Source organism: Mytilus edulis, unplaced genomic scaffold, assembly GCF_963676685.1.
Source record: "Mytilus edulis unplaced genomic scaffold, xbMytEdul2.2 SCAFFOLD_1865, whole genome shotgun sequence".
NCBI lineage: Eukaryota > Metazoa > Mollusca > Bivalvia > Mytilida > Mytilidae > Mytilus > Mytilus edulis.
In genome coordinates, this window is record NW_027267926.1 from 3,366 (window position 1) to 20,391 (window position 17,026).

General features: G+C 31.3%; 1 protein-coding gene across 1 annotated transcript; it reads left to right on the forward strand.

Moving 5' to 3' along the window:
* Positions 1-926: 926 nt before the first annotated feature.
* On the forward strand, positions 927-16,839 carry LOC139506256 (putative ferric-chelate reductase 1). The gene is given in 13 exon segments (XM_071295420.1): positions 927-1,051; positions 2,185-2,376; positions 3,621-3,716; positions 4,514-4,658; positions 7,736-7,846; positions 9,661-9,776; positions 10,561-10,609; positions 10,612-10,646; positions 12,370-12,444; positions 12,876-12,975; positions 13,921-14,061; positions 14,468-14,535; positions 14,799-16,839. Coding segments are annotated over 13 exon segments (1,290 nt in total). The 5' UTR covers positions 927-997; the 3' UTR covers positions 14,907-16,839.
* The last annotated feature ends 187 nt before the right edge of the window (positions 16,840-17,026 follow it).

Genomic DNA, 17,026 nt, shown 5'->3' on the forward strand with positions numbered 1-17,026 from the left:
CTGCTGTACTTAAGTTATTGCAGACATTATGAAAGGTATATTAATTAGTCTGAACTTTAATTAATTAAAAGGAGTGGTAGAATCAGGTTACAATAAACTATAACAGTAATCAGTACTTTACACCCACAGTCAATAATATCAATTGTTACTATTTTTGCCCTATATCATTTTTTGCCCTATATCATGTTTGATCTGATTTGTAGACACATACTGACTTTCTCAAAAGCTTTCCCACTAGTACCACTTGTACTGTATTCTGCAATTTCTGTTATGTTGTTGTGGTATGCAGTATGTCATTAAATTTACAAATATATTTATGGCAATAGTAGTTTCTGTCATAGTTAACCTTCCGATCAGTGTCAATACCACTAACATGTTTAATGTTATATTTTTTAAAAGTTTATTTTTTTATTTTTTGAGAATTGATGTTCAGATGACAGATATTCTATGTAGTTTCTTTAAATTTTTTAACCTCAGAACAATTTTCAGCGTAACGTATTGTGCAGACCATTATAAGTGATAGCTAGGTGAAAACTGTACAATGTATGTTGTCTTCTTGATGTCTTTAAAATATTTTAAGTTTGATTGCTGTCTTATCTCCAGATGTAGGTATGATATTTTTCAATGTGAGAAATAATTTCAGTTAAATGTGTTAGGTTGCTATTTTTTATTCAGAACAATTTGAAATGTTCTAGATATAGTATTAAAGGCTTTGTTTTACTGTGTTTTATTCTTCCTTTGCAGTAACAAAAAAATGTGTACATTTAACCCTGTGGAAAATGCCCTGCATATCCCTGTTGAATGTTACATACTTTAATATGATTATTATCTAGTACAATTACAGAAGCACATATAACCATGCATGTATGACCATACCTCTTTAAATCATATTGCTGTGAGCTTTATGTTTCATATGAAAAAGAATTTTAGACTTCATTACAACAAGATGATAATCTTATTTATTTTTATATTTTCTTTATAGTTTCAGGTATAAACAATGGGAAGATTTGTATATTACTTCCTTGCAGTTTGCATACTGAGTAAATCAATAGTGAGTCTTTATTTATTTATAGTTCAACACAATCAAAACTCAGATTATTTGCTTTCACTAGAAATCATGAATTCGTTGAAAAATTATTTCAATACTGAAAGCAAATACTAAACATTAATGATTTTTTTTACTTAAATTTTGCTTATTCTTCAGAAGTTTTTGTTATTTCTTTGCTGTTGGGTTTGACTAACCTTTAACTAAACAAAAACAAATGTATATGGTCATTCAAACTCACTGATTATGTCCTATTAATCTTTAACCCCATATCAATAAAAATTATATATATAATTCTGTGCCTATTCACCATATTCCCATTTACTGGTAGCATTCCAGATTTCCTGCTTCCATCCTAGTCAACCCCAATTGCAGGAAATACCTATTGTTTTTATTGTTAATTTGTTTTCATACTGAACATGCATGAAACATTTGCCACTGGACGTATAGAAAAAAAACAATCAATGAATAAAAGGAGATGTATGTATATATGTCAATGTAACACAACCCAACGTAAAACAACTCAAAAAGACCTCTCAAGGTCAACATAAGGTCAAAAATAATAGACAGGTGTCTATACAAACATCAAGTACTGAATAATACTGAGTCAAGAAAACATTTGAATATATATCATGTATATATATATATATACAATTAAAAATGACAAACTAGCTGCATTTCAGCAATACATAAAATCTTATCAATGTGTTCAAAAATGTATACAAAAAGCATTATATTTGTTTCAAGAGATCTATAACAGTTTTGGAAGGAGAGAGGAACACAGCTTCCTGTCAGCAGAATCAATTGCAATTAGTTGTTTGTCACACTTCCACATAGGTTTACAAAAGAATGAATGATATGTGCTTATCACTTTACTCTAGTACATTCAATGACCCAATGGTCCAAATATTACAATGTTTATAAATGTGAGCAATATATATTTGAGAATGTTATATTACTGTCTGCAGTGATTAAAACAGTACTTTTATCATAGGTGGCATTTAAACAGTACTTTTATCATAGGTGGCATTTAAACAGTACTTTTATCATAGGTGGCATTAAAACCGTAATTTTATCATAGGTGGCATTAAAACAGTACTTTTATCATAGGTGGCATTAAAACAGTACTTTTATTATAGGTGGCATTTAAACAGAATACAGAGTGTGGCTCCAGTGTAGGATGCTATAGTGATTGTTCAGGGGATTGTACATTTGAAGTCACATGGAGAGAAGTGGGAACAAAGATGGAGTTCAGCATGAAGGCTTCACTAACTTCATTATCTAGTGGTGGTGACTGGATTTCTGTGGCTCTGTCCAGTGATGAAAAAATGGTATAATTTATATTGTGTAAACTAAACCCTATCAATGTGTAATGTAAACATTTAACTTCATTAAACAAGGCACATTTATAATAGGTTCTGACATATAAAAAAAAAAAAATCATGACACAACTCATGGCCAATTTGTAACAAAACTATGTATGAAAAACAAATATGACAGACATGAACCAAGGACAACCACTGAACTATTAAAAGGCTCCTAACTTTGAACAAACACTTAAAGTGTGTTGCAAGGTGAAACATAATTGTGACATGATGAAATTAACAGTCTGAATCTACATTCAAGAGAGTACAATCCTTCTAGAAGATAATGGCATGAACCCCATTCCACTTCTATTTGACATTCATGGTGAGGTTAGCAGTCTTTAGTCTATATTCAAGAGAGAACAATCCTTCTAAGATAATGGCATGAACCCCATTCCACTTCTATTTGACATTCATGGTGAGGTAAGCAGTCTTTAGTCTATATTCAAGAGAGAACAATCCTTCTAAGATAATGGCATGAACCCCATTCCACTTCTATTTGACATTCATGGTGAGGTTAGCAGTCTTTAGTCTATATTCAAGAATCCTTCTAAGATAATGGCATCAATCCCAAATCATTACTACTGTGGATTCATTTATTTTCTTCCATTCCAATTTCCATAGATTAAGCAACACTTACATTTTTGTGGATATTTGATTTTGTGGTCTTGCCAATATGTGATAACAAGCCTGTGGAAATTTTGTAAAACAAAATCCAAGAACGTTGTTATCCAATTAAAAATAATGTATCTACAGTAATTGGCGTTCATGGTGAGGTTACCAGAAAGAGTCTATATTGGATTTTAAGTAAGATGTTTTTGTTAATATACAAAAAAAAGTCTAAAGCTAAGAAGTATGATACAGCCTTAAATATCCTTTTACATTTATAGTATTCAAACATATACTGGTACATACTAGTACTAGTAGTTCAAAGAGGTGAAAGGTTTTGATTAAAACTATAAAGTTCTTGTGTCCAGATTATAGTATGTACCAGTATATATTATTCAAACATATACTGGTACATACTAGTAGTTCAAAGAGGTGAAAGGGTTGATTAAAACTATAAAGTTCTTGTGTCCAGATAATCAATTTCTCATCAATCAATGATTGAAAGATATATTCAATGTACTGAATATAGTCTAGTGAAATTTTCTTAATATACATGATGTATATATTTACCAATTGTTAACATGCATGTTTGTATTTTTCAGGGATCAGACGATGTGTTTGATTGCATAACAGATGGTACTCAGGTCCTAGTAGAAAGGTCCGAAAACCCAGGCAAATGGAATGTTCAAATATCTCCAGTAAGTAGACTTAAGGGTTGGACAGAAGTGTTGGAAGATGAGAATGATAATGAGGGTGCAGGAAGCAGGAGCTAGGGGCTGAAATATTGGGAAGAGGGTGAGAAAAAAAATGGGAACTGTATATTTTGAGAGAAAAAATATTTTTGAAGGATTTTAGTCTGAGAGTAAAGGGGACAGAAGTTTGAGTAAAGTAGAATGGAATAGGTATTAAATGGGAGGGAGGGAAGTAGGAATTTAAGGTAGAGAAATGTAAAGTCTGAGACCCTCTGATTGTCGCCTTAGAAATATCTGATTATGTAACTGATTGTAGTCATGCAGGTCTTTGTAAAAGATCCACATTCAATTGACAAAGTAATAGTGCAATAGCTTATGTAAGCAAGAGTATCTAATAGTAGTAAGGTCTTTGTAAAAGATCCACAATCAATTGTCAAAGTAATAGTGCAATAGCTTATGTAAGCAAGAGTATCTGATAGTAGTAAGGTCTTTGTAAAAAGGGCCCATAGTTCAATAGTTTATTTAAGTAAATTATCTGATTGTCCAACTGATAGTAGTCTTTTTAAAAAGGTTCAAATCATTTATTCAATATGGTAAATTTTCTGATTGAAATATCAGAGTAAACCTTCATATTATTTTAAATAATGTTTGTTTTAAAGAAATTGAGGATGAAACCTTGTTGTTTTTGTAAAATTTAAGACTAAACCAGAATTGGTTTGGTCAAGATTTTATTAGCAGATTTTGATATTCTTTAAAAAAAAAATGGAACAATTTTGTTTTTGAATTTGAATTGATATTTCCAGAGAGATCCCTGGATTACAGTAAAAACAAACAGTTACTCGTCAGGGATTTTGATGTGTTCATTTGAAGCTGAGAAGAGTAACGCAGCAGGAATTGATTTCGATAAAGACTGGTTTATGTTCTTTGGAACAGGAGAGTGGAATAGTAGTAAGTAAAATTTACATATTAACTCCATGGACTCTCAATCCCAAATAAATGTGGTTATGGGCCTGCTGAAGCACACTTAAATTGCAGGATTTTTGGTGGAAGAAGACTTCAAGTCTTCTGAAGGCCTATGGTGCCGACTTTAAAATCATTGAACCTCTGTATGCCGCATTCGTTTCTGTGTATTACAATTTCATAACAACTTCTGATTCCTGACACCGATTTTTACACATGATTAAGCATCTGAATCATTTAATTTGTAAATTAGGATTGAAAAACAATCACTATCGTAAATATGTAGCCTTTTATCTATGTAAATTATAAGATTTCATCTCATCTACATGAACGTTATTTGTTTACTTGCAACTGGATGTTTTTACTGTAGATATTTGTAGTACACATGCGTGAATTTGGTATCCGGACAACTCGCCCTGTTTACATGTTCGCCCTTGGTCTGTTCATCCTGAGTTCTTTCGCCCATATAGTACATTCGCCCTGTGTTCATTCTCTTTACTCTTATCAAGGACGTTTTATAATACGTCCTTGCATTTATTAAAAAAATATTAATATTAAGGGTATCGTTAAAAACTCTAAAACACGATTTAGTGAAAATTATCTGTTCCTTATTTTGTTCCCAAGGTAAGACAATCGTGTTCAGCCAATCAAATTCTGTGTTTCTCATGACCCATTAATAAGCCAATCAAAAACGTTTTCTCTGAAGATTATTCTAACATGCTAGATTTTGAACTTGTGTTGTTTTCATCTAGTTGTAAAAATCGTGAACATGGCAAGTGAATTTAAATCTGCAAGCAGGTTCTTACACAGCTTAAGGATAAAAGCATGGCTGATTGACAAAATTCAATGATGCAGTACTACCATAAAGATAATAAATAGGTTTTTTTTCACTAATTTATTGACATAATACTTGTTGTAACATATTTTATGTTTGTATTCAATTAAATCATTTAAAGGACAATGTACTATTCTCTTTTCACAACCCCCCCCCCCCCCCCCCCCCCTCCCCCCATTATGAGTGGTACCTTAAATGAGGGACTGTCCCTAAAACAAGGGATCATTTAACTGTTAAAAAAAAAGAAGATTTTTAACTCCAAAGTGGGAAAATTGATTATATTTGGAACAACTTTTCTTAATGAAGGGTCAAATTAATAAAGAAGATATAAGTTTAGAAACATCACAAAATTCTTTTGACATGTTTTGACCATTTAATACTTGATAGATGCATAGTTCTTGGGAAAAAGTTTCATCAAATAATATGAATATAAAGGTGCTCATTTTTTACAGTGGGTTGTAATGTTCTTCCAATGAGGGTAACCCCTCATTTGGAGTGCTGTTCCCAACCGTTAAAGGTCCATCTTTGTGCATAATTCAAAATTAGGAAATTTCAACAAGCATCTAATATTCTTACACAAGAAAATAAACCCTGGTCTGCTAGCTACATGTTCATCTTTTCTACCGATTTAATAACTAGAATCATGCACACAGACTTAAGAAAAAGGCATGTAAGTTCATCACACAAATATGACACTTTTTCTAGACAATCCAGATCGTGCAAAATACTTCGCAAAAAATCGTAACATTTAAAATTGTTGTCGCGCACTAAAACCCCCATGGGAACTTTCAAAAGTTGGTTGGTATGTTACAAGTCTTACTATTTTTATTCCCCATTTATGGGCATTATGTTTTCTGGTCTATCCGTACGTCCTGCTTCAGGTTAAAGTTTATGGTCGAGGTAGTTTTTGATGAAGTTGAAATCCAATCAACTTGAAACTTAGTACACATGTGTTCCTTATGATATGATCTTTCTATTTTTACTGCCAAATTAAAGATTTTACCTAATTTTCAAAGTCCACTGAACATAGAAAATGATTGTACGGATGGGAAATCCATGTACTTATGACACATTCTTGTTTGAAGAAAAAAAAATACGTCATAACAATTTGGATCAAAGCAGGTTGGGTTAGTGGGCTGCTTTAATGGTAATTCAAGTTACCTTTTATTCACCTTCTTCCACCTCAGAGCTATCAGCTCTTTGATTTTGCTTTGTTGAAGACCCAATGGTGGCCCTGGGCTGTTTCTGCTCTTTGGTTGGATTATTTTCTATTTTGACACATCCTACATTTCCATTCTCAATTTTAAAATGTAAATAATGTTTTGTGTTAATAGAACATATTTCTATAAGAGTCCTTGTTCATAAATTGTTACATTCATTATATTCTATAGCCATTGGACTAAATGCTTGAAACTTGTAAATTCACCATTATAACAGATTTAGAAACCTCTTTACTCTAACTGCTTTAACTGTCCATCTGAAAAGAAATAAAAGAGTATACTAATTTGTTGTGGCATTTTATTTGACTCCAACCATTTTTCTTCAACATATTTAAAACTTGGCAGATTAATAGATTGAACATGTTTATGTCTTATTTTGACTTATTGAAATTCATTTCTCCAGTTTCCCTTGAGCTGGTACTGAACTGAAGTCATTTTTGTCATTGAATGCTAAAGATTGCACTTAGTTTATATCATCTGTAATACTTGTAATAGATATCTTTAAAATAAAAAATGTTTATTTATAAGATTAAAATTAGGATGTTGTCCTCTGTGTTAACAACAAAAATCTTTGATCCTGACTTTCTCAATTATAACTATACTCATACACAGCATGTACATATCAAAATATAATTACCGTATATATGTAGGACTCAGAGGTGCGATGGTACTCCAAACAGCGATGGTCACGCTGAAGTGCAATGGTCTACGCTGAAGTGCGTTGGGTAACACGCTGAAGTGCAATGGTGACATTATGACGCTAACTTGTTGATAACTATGCTGAAGTGTGATGGTGATTACACTGAAGTGCGATTGTCTGTCTGCATGTGACATTGAGTAAAAAAAATGTTTAATTGAAATTACATCATTAAAAATTTACAAAATTTCTGTTCTGCAAGAATATCTGTTATATTAAATAAATTAAAAATTCAAGAAAAGTAAAGTAAAATGATCATGGTTGTCTCACATATGTTGATAATGCTTACTATTTATCATTCTTAATTTTTCAGATTCTAAAAAAAAACATGGCATCACACCCAAGATATCTGCAGAGAAAGTTGACCTTCAAAAGTATGATGTCATAGGTGGATCACCAATGAATGTTATGTTGAAACTTCATGGTAAGAAAACTTACAGCAGAATGGTTAACACATATAATAAATAGAGTCAAATTAAAAATTGGAAAGAGAGAAACTGTATCAATCTCAAGCTCTAATTATTATTTAAAAAACAAATTGAATAAACATGTGCCCAGTTAGAATACATGTATATTTTTTTATGTTTTATATTGTTTTTTATTTGAATAATAGCTTCACAAAATATAAGAAAACAAATTATAGGCATGGTTTTATCTAGAAAGAATTTTAAGTTATGGTCCAAAACACTGGACAATGACCCTTTATTATGATGAATAAAATCTCAGAACTCAGAAACATAAAATTTTAAATTGATAAAGATCAAAAGGGATCTAACTTAAAGGTATATATATAGAAACCACCACCAAAGATTAACGATTACATTTTGAACTTTTTCTAGAGAACCACTGAATGTAATGAAACCAAACATGGCATAAATGTTCCTTATGAGGTGCTGATGAAGTGTTGCTACTTTGTTGCACAAAACTGTTCAATATGGCCACCAAGATTTTTTTTATTAAATTATGGAGCCAAAAACTAACCAAATTTGGCCTAATCATTATTTGGATATCTGTTATGATTTTTGTTGAGCCTGCAACTTTTGTTGCAGAAAGCTTGACATAGGGATAGTGATCCGGATAACTTCTTAAAAGCTTTATATTTTAGAAGGTGAAAGACCTGGATGCTTCATACTTTGTATATAGATGCCTCATGTTACGAAGTTTCCGTCAGTCACATGTCCAATGTCCTTGACCTCATTTTCATGGTTCAGTGACCACTTGAAAAAAAAAATCAGATTTTTTGTAATGTTGAATTCTCTCTTATTATAAGTAATAGGATAACTATATGATATGTGCGTACCTTGCAAGGTCCTCATGCCCGTCAGACAGTTTTCACTTGACCTCAACCTCATTTCATGGAACAGTGAACAAGGTTAAGTTTTTGTGGTCAAGTCCATATCTCAGATACTATAAGCAATAGGGCTAGTATATTCTGTGTATGGAAGGACTGTTAGGTGTACATGTCCAACTGGCAGGTGTCATCTGACCTTGATCTCATTTTCATGGTTCAGTGGATTTAGTTACGTTTTTGTGTTTTGGTCTGTTTTTCTCATACTTTATGCAATAGGTCTACTATATTTGTTGTATGGAATGATTGTAAGGTGTACATATCTAGCGGGCAGATGTCATCTGACCTTGACCTCATTTTCATGGTTCAGTGGTCAAAGTTAAGTTTTTGAGTTTTGATCTTTTTATCTAATACTATATGCCATAGGTCAACTATATTTAGTGTATGAAAATATTTTATGATCTATATGTCAGTCGCGCAGGTTTTATTTGACCGTGACCCCAATTTCACGGTTCATTGCACAGTGTTAAGTTTTTGTGTTTTGGTCTATTTTTCACAAACTATAAGTAATAGGTCAACTATATTTGTTGTAAGCATTGTTAGCTTACATGTCTGCCTGGCATGGTTCATCTGACCTTGACCTCATTTTCGTGGTTCATTGGTCTTTGTTTAGTTATCTTGGTTAATGTTAAGTTCATGTGACAGTTGTAATAGAGCTTTATACATAATATCAATGATTAGTAAAGAAGGTGAGACATTTCAGTGTGTGCACTCTTGTTATCTATTTTGAATGATTTCCAAAAACAAAGTAGAGTCAGGTGAGGGACACAGGCTCTTGAGATCCTCTAGTTTTTGAACTTTTAACCTGTAATAAATCCAGACAGCAATCCAGCAAATAATCAGAAATGCCACTTTATTAATAATAAACATGTAATATATTTTAATTTCAGGGATTATGATGATAAGTGCCTGGATATTATGTGCCAGTATTGGAGTTGTTGTAGCAAGATATTATAAACCAGTCTGGTTAGAGAAAAAGTTTCTTGGGGAAAAAGTTTGGTTCACAGTAAGATAGAAACCTAACATTAGAATAAACTTGTCAACACATCATCTTTATAATAAGTGTAACATAGAACATTTCATCACTAGGATCATAAACTTTTATTTGGGGCTTTTAAACAATTTCTTTTATGAGGCTTACCATCTGCCTGTGTGGTTATCAAAATTAAAATGGGGGTTTTGTAGTGAATAACATGACAATCAGCATGAATATTGTAATAGAATATCACCATACTGATACATCTGGGAATTGTGTATGTCGTGCTAGTCAGTGAAGATTACATTTCTAGGCATACGATTGGTTTAAAGCAACTGTTTGGAAATTGTGTATATTTCATATGAGGTTAGTTGGTAGGGCTTTTTTCAATACACGGTTAGATGTGATGTTATGCCCTCAATATAAAACCAACACAGTGTTAAGGAAAAATTTTAAAGGTTTCAACAGACAATGCAATTGATGAATGATTGAAATAGATTTAAAAAAAAAAAAGGTTCTTAAAACTAGCTGTATACTATTATAGATTTGATCACTTTGATTGGCTACAAGTCTAAATACCACATGTTAAGATAGTCGGTAAGATAAATTGGTTACACAGTGTGCTAGTGACCAAATGGGATGTATATGGTGCTCTCACCTCATATGTATTAACTAGTAATATCCTGGTAATGAATTCACCTAATGTAATATTGTTTTCAGCTACACAGGGGTGTAATGGTTCTAGCTCTCACCCCATATGTATTAACTAGTAATATCCTGGTAATGAATTCACGTAATGTTATATTGTTTTCAGCTACACAGGGGTGTAATGGTTCTAGCTGTATTATTCTGTATTGCTGGATTTACATCATTTTCGTGGATAGAGGAACATTCCAGGAGGTATTTCATTTATTTATTTTTAAGAAAAACTACCACCGAATAAAGTTGTTATATGTGCTGTAGAAAAAAAAATTTGCATGATAAATTTCAAATTTGTAGGCCAGGAATAATTACAATATAGTTAAAAAAACAAAAGTCAATTTTTATGCTCCATTTTTTATGCCCCATTTATGGGCATTATGTTTTCTGGTCTGTGCGTCTGTTTGTCCATCCGTTCTTTCGTTCGTTCATCCTTTTGTCTGTCTTTTCATCCATTTGTCCCGATTCAAGTTAAAGATTTTGGTCAAGGTAGTTTTTGATGAAGTTGAAGACCAATCAACTTAAAAGTAAGTACACATGTTCCTTATGATATGACCTTTTAAATTTTAATGCCAAATTAGAGTTCTTACCCCATTTTCAAGGTCCACTGAACCTAGTAAATGATAGTGTGGATGGGGCATCTGTGTACTTAGGACACATTCTAGTTTTTGTCGAGCCTGCAACTTTTGTTGCAGAAAGCTCGACATAGGGATAGTGATCCGGCGGCGGCGGCGGCGGAGGCGGCGGTGTTAGCTAACTTCTTAAAAACTTTGTATTTTAGAAGTTGGAAGTCCTGGATGCTTCATACTTTGTATATAGATGTGTCATGTTACGAAGTTTCTGTCAGTCACATGTCCAATGTCCTTGACCTCATTTTCATGGTTCAGTGACTACTTGAAAAAAAAGTTAAAATTTTTTGTAATATTAAATTCTCTCTTATTATAAGTAATAGGATAACTATATTTAGTATGTGCGTACCTTGCAAGGTCCTCATCCCTGTCAGACAGTTTTCACTTGACCTCAACCTCATTTCATGGATCAGTGAACAAGGTTAAGTTTTGGTGGTCAAGTCCATATCTCAGATACTATAAGCTATAGGTCTTGTATATTCGGTGTATGGAAGGACTGTAAGGTGTACATGTCCAACCGGCAGGTGTCATCTGACCTTGACCTCATTTTCATGGTTCAGTGGTTATTGTTAAGTTTTTGTGTTTTGGTCTGTTTTTCTTATACTATATGCAATAGGTCTTCTATATTTGGTGTATGGAAGGATTGTAAGGTGTACATGTTTAGCTAGCAGTGTCATCTGACCTTGACCTCATTTTCATGGTTCAGTGGTCAAAGTTAAATTGTTGAGTTTTGGTCTTTTTTCTAATACTATATGAAATATGTTAACTATATTTGGTGTATGGAAATATTTTATGATCTATATATTAGTTGTGCAGGTTTTATTTGACCTTGACCTCATTTTCATGGTTCATTGCTCAGTGTTAAGTTTTAATGTTTTGGTCTGTTTTTCTTAAACTATAAGCAGTAGGTCAACTATATTTGTTGTATGAAAGAATTGTTAGCTGTACATGTCTTTCTGAAATGGTTCATCTGACCTTGACCTTAATTTCATGGTTTATTGGGCAATGTTTGGCTTTCTTGGTTAATGTGAAGTTTATGTGACAATTGTAATAAAGTTTTATATTTAGGACTATCAACATACTATCAATGATTAGTAAAGAAGGCGAGACATTTCAGTGTGTGCACTCTTGTTGTATAAAGTATGATGATGATTTTAACTTTTACAAGTGCCTTTTGTTTCAATCTTACTGATCTATATTTTTTCTTTTTTAATTCATATACAAATATTTGGATTCAAAATATAGTTAGAAGCTACATCTTTAGTAACTTATGTATGAATAATATCTATTTTCAGATCGAGTCTGATTCAGATTTCAAGAAAGCACATCCTTTCATTGGTATTATAGTCATGTGTTTGGCAATCATTCAGGTATCATTTCATTAGAGACAAACCTTTTGGTATAACATTTATATACCAGTATTAATATAAACATTCATTTTTTTAAAGTAAATTGCACCATAAATTAAATACAAAAAATAATAGTTTAAAAATATTTTAACTGTTTCAGATATAATATCAGTAGCTCAGAAGTAGTAAATAGTCTTGTGGAATATTGACCCTTCAATATTTACAAGAATAAAAAAGTTAGGAAAAAACCCACAATTTTATGATGTAGAAAAATCCTAATGTACTTGTCATTTTGGTCTCTTGTGGACAGTTGTCTCATTGGCAATCATACCACATCTTCTTTTTCATATTGCATAAAAATTAGTATACAAGTTAACTTAATAATAAACACAGATTATCATATTTACATATTAGTACATATTAACCTTAATATTGTTATTACTGTTTTTCAGCCGGTGATGGCTGTTTTTCGACCACACCCTGGAGATAACAACAGAGTTATATTTAATTGGGCTCATTGGGGAGTAGGCATTGTCTCACATTTTCTGGGAGGTAATACATATCCTAATACATTCTACATGTAACAATTTTTCCATCAAATACATGATTGACATTTTTGGAGCTGGCTTGCCTTACTGAATTGTTGGAATCCACAAATGTTTGATTATAAAACATAACATAATCAAAGTACAAAGCCACCTCCCTCAAAAACACTGAGATATTATCTGAATTTGGATGACATCATGTTTTGCCATGACATTTATGCTTCAAAACTTTTCCAAAACTTTTCATAAAGTTTTGCAAATTTATTTTATCTTAAATTTGTACATTTTTACAAGCTCTATTTTACTATTTCTTTTTATAATGCATCTGAATGGAAATAACAGTATTATTGTCTTCTCTAAAAGGTTGCCAGTCAAACTACATTTGAAACCAACAAATTGTTAATAGACAGAGGCAGCTCTTCAACAACAGATCTGTTATTCCCATTCTTATGCATTACAAATAGAACCTTTATTCCTTAATTAACATATGTCTAAAATCATATGGCAGTCCTAATTGTCATTTGGCAGGTTACACATATTTATTGTGACTGTTAACAGCAAATAAGATCAGCTAGAGTTGATGGACAAAAGGACCAACAAAGCAAATGCTCAAAGTCTATGTCTTATAGGAGTTATTGTCCTTCATTGTCTTTTATTGCACCTTTTTATTTTGGGCAAACTTTAGTAGATGAAAAAAATTAAAACAAAAAGATCATCATCAAAACCAGACCAACAAAAAAGAGATTTTAGTCCTGAATTATATTCTTGTCTTTTTAATATTGGAGAGTGGCCATTCTTGCAAATGCACATAGATCCAGGAGACTAACACAAGCTCTTTAGAGTCTTTAGTTACTAAAGCAATAATTGTGCACACAGAATGAAGATGTAGGATGAAAATGGATCATTTAAACTTTATAACTGTTAGTTTATGCTTTATTTTTATTTTTTTCAGTACTGAACATTTTAATTGGAGTATTATTAGATGCAATGCAGATGCCAATTTGGGTGGTATATGTTGTGGTAGCTTATGCTGTTTACCAATTCCTAATAGAATTTTTCCTGGAAATTTATGACTGTGTGTCAAGACGAAAAAGTAAGTACAAGTTATTCTTATGTTTTCTTTGCTCAAAATTAAACTGCTAAGGAATATGGATAACTAGAAAGTTTGACTTTAGATAAACATTAATTTTTTCAATTAACTATATTTTTTTGTGTATGTCATGTGATAACTTAGAGTTAATAGCTCTGAATCAGTTATCATTTATAAACTATGAATGACTGTAATAAAAGTTGAGGTTTTACTGTAAAGTCTTGTTTTATCTTAGTTTTAAAATCTGACAATGATGTGGTTTTTATCTATTGACCTTGTAAAATCTTGTATATTTTATTGATTGAATGGAATGAGTAACAAAACTGCTTACCCTAGTCATATACATTTTATGCATTTACTATCTCACAGCCAATTAATAAAATATTAACTTTTACTGTAACCATTTCAGGTGCCTCTGAAGCATATGAGATGAGAGACAGGGACAGTCTTTCAAAACAAGATACAAAGCAAGATTCTGTAAGTTCATAACATTTTCTTTCAATTCTTCCACTTGATATATAAGAGACTGGAACACAAGGATTACAAATCATTGAATTTTATAAGCATTACACTATTTCTGTTTTTTAGTACATGTTTTTTTTCTCAAAAACATTCATTTAACTAGGGGGTGGGCTGGGAGACCATGAATGAAAAGGTAACAAATTAGTGCATGATGTATGTTAAGGTTTCTGTGTCTCTGCCTCAATATTCAATATAGATATTTTATTTAACTTTTTCAGGAGTACAATGTGAAGAAGACTATCCTTGGAATCCACATTACAGTGATCTGTCTTTTCACCATAGCCCTGATTATACTGGTTTCTATGGATCTCTCTATGTATATTTAGATCCATACAAACAGAAAGAAGAAAATGTAGATTATAGATAAAAATTTATCCTTAGGATTTTTTACCTATGTTTAAACTCACTACATGTTAAATTGCAATTATACATATAACTTTTTTCTTTTAGAAATGTTATCAACTACTTATATTTAAATATATATATTCTTATAGACTTTGAATGAACTTCTACTGAGAAAATAGTTAAAACAAACTTGTGGTAAATATTTATACTTTTACAATCGTTTTCTTTAAAGTTTTTACACCCCATTATAAAGAGTGTGTGTTCTGATATTGTTTTGAACTGGTATAAATCAATGAATTTCAGAATGACTTGGAATAGTTCCCTTGATAAACTAAACAATTTTTTGTCAAAACTTTATTTTATTTTGAAAATGTAAAACTTGAGTTTAAGAAAAACATTTTTAGAGTTAAATCATCCAAAATATATGATATGTATCAACTTGTACAAAATTTAAGATTTGATTATTCAATAGTTGACATTTCAAATAGACACATTGTACACTTTTAAGTTCTACATTTCTCAATGATATTATATATAATAGACTCCATTCCATTTATCATCTATGCCCATCAAACACCCTTAGGGCATGAAGCTAACCGTCTAAAGGCTTTATATCCAATCAAGGTTGTTAAACATTCCTGTTGTAGCAGTTATCATCATCTGATGTTATACAGTGTTATATTACATCTTGTAGAATTGTAGTTTTTATATTATATTTAAAATGTTTTTTTAAATGTTGTTCTCTATATTAGAGACAAGTTTGGGCATGTATGAAAGTGTACATTCTGTAGCAAAACTTAACAAATTGTACACAATATTACTGGTTTTAGATTGTATGACCTTATGTGAAATGCAGGCATGGATTTACTTAAATATAAAAGATAACCTATGTACTATTTTTACCAAGGAAGAGCTACAAAAACAGGATGACTTATGATTGAGATATTTCACATATTTTCCCTTACTTAATGGTACTACATGTATATATGAAAACTCGAAGAAAATATATTATATTAAAGAATTTATTTTTATAAGCTTATTCTTGTGAAATTTTGATCTGGGCATTGCAAAGGTGCTGGCCACCAGAGTTTTGTTATATATATATATATATTTAGACCCCTCTACAACGAAATTTGTTACATGCACATGAATAAAAATTGCGGTTTTTATCCAACGCAATCATAGGTTTGAACGTTGTTTTCAATTTAGACTTGTTTATATATTATATATATATATATATATATGTATGGGTTTAACATGTTATTTACTTTTTTTACCATATTACATTTTGTGTAATATTACAACAAAGGTATACAACAAGATATTTTATTTATTAAAATTTTGGAAACTATCCTTTTGATTTCCCTCAGTTAATGGAATAAGCATACATATTCATGAAAAAGTATATAGAAAGTGTTGATTAATTTTATACATGCCTTACATCATTTGTAATTATAATTATATTCAGTGTTACCCTTGAATGTCTGTATGTATGTACTTCCCAAAATTGGCTCTGTTCTCTTATTATTTTTAAAGCCTTTGGTTTGACATGATCCAGGGTTGAACTCACTACCTCTCCTATTCTAGATGAGCAGGTTTCCTTCCTACCACCAAGGCGGTTACTACTATACAAGTAACAAGATGTTTTACATATAATGAAATCCTTTTTTTTTCGACCAATTTACCCGAGTTATTGCTCTTTTTTTATTTTATCATATATAAATGAAATCTGATGTTTGTAAGTGGTTGTGAACCAATTCTTTTGATTGTTTTTTTTAAATTGTATACATAAAATGATAATTTATACATTTACTTTTTGTGGAAGGTTTGTATCCCAGATAACCACAAAAAGCAGTCTTTTGTTTTATATGTGCAGACTTTTTCAAAATTATAATAAATGAATTAGAAATAAAAGTGTTCCGTTAATATTGCTTGAATAAATATTTGTGGATACTGTTAGTAGATGAAGCAATATAATTAGGTACCAATGATACATTCATTGTGTATATTTTTAGCAATAAGACAGACAAATTGTTGATATAATTTCAGTCGTAGGTTAACCATAAAGTTTTTTTTTTTTTTTAGGTTTTATCTATAGTCC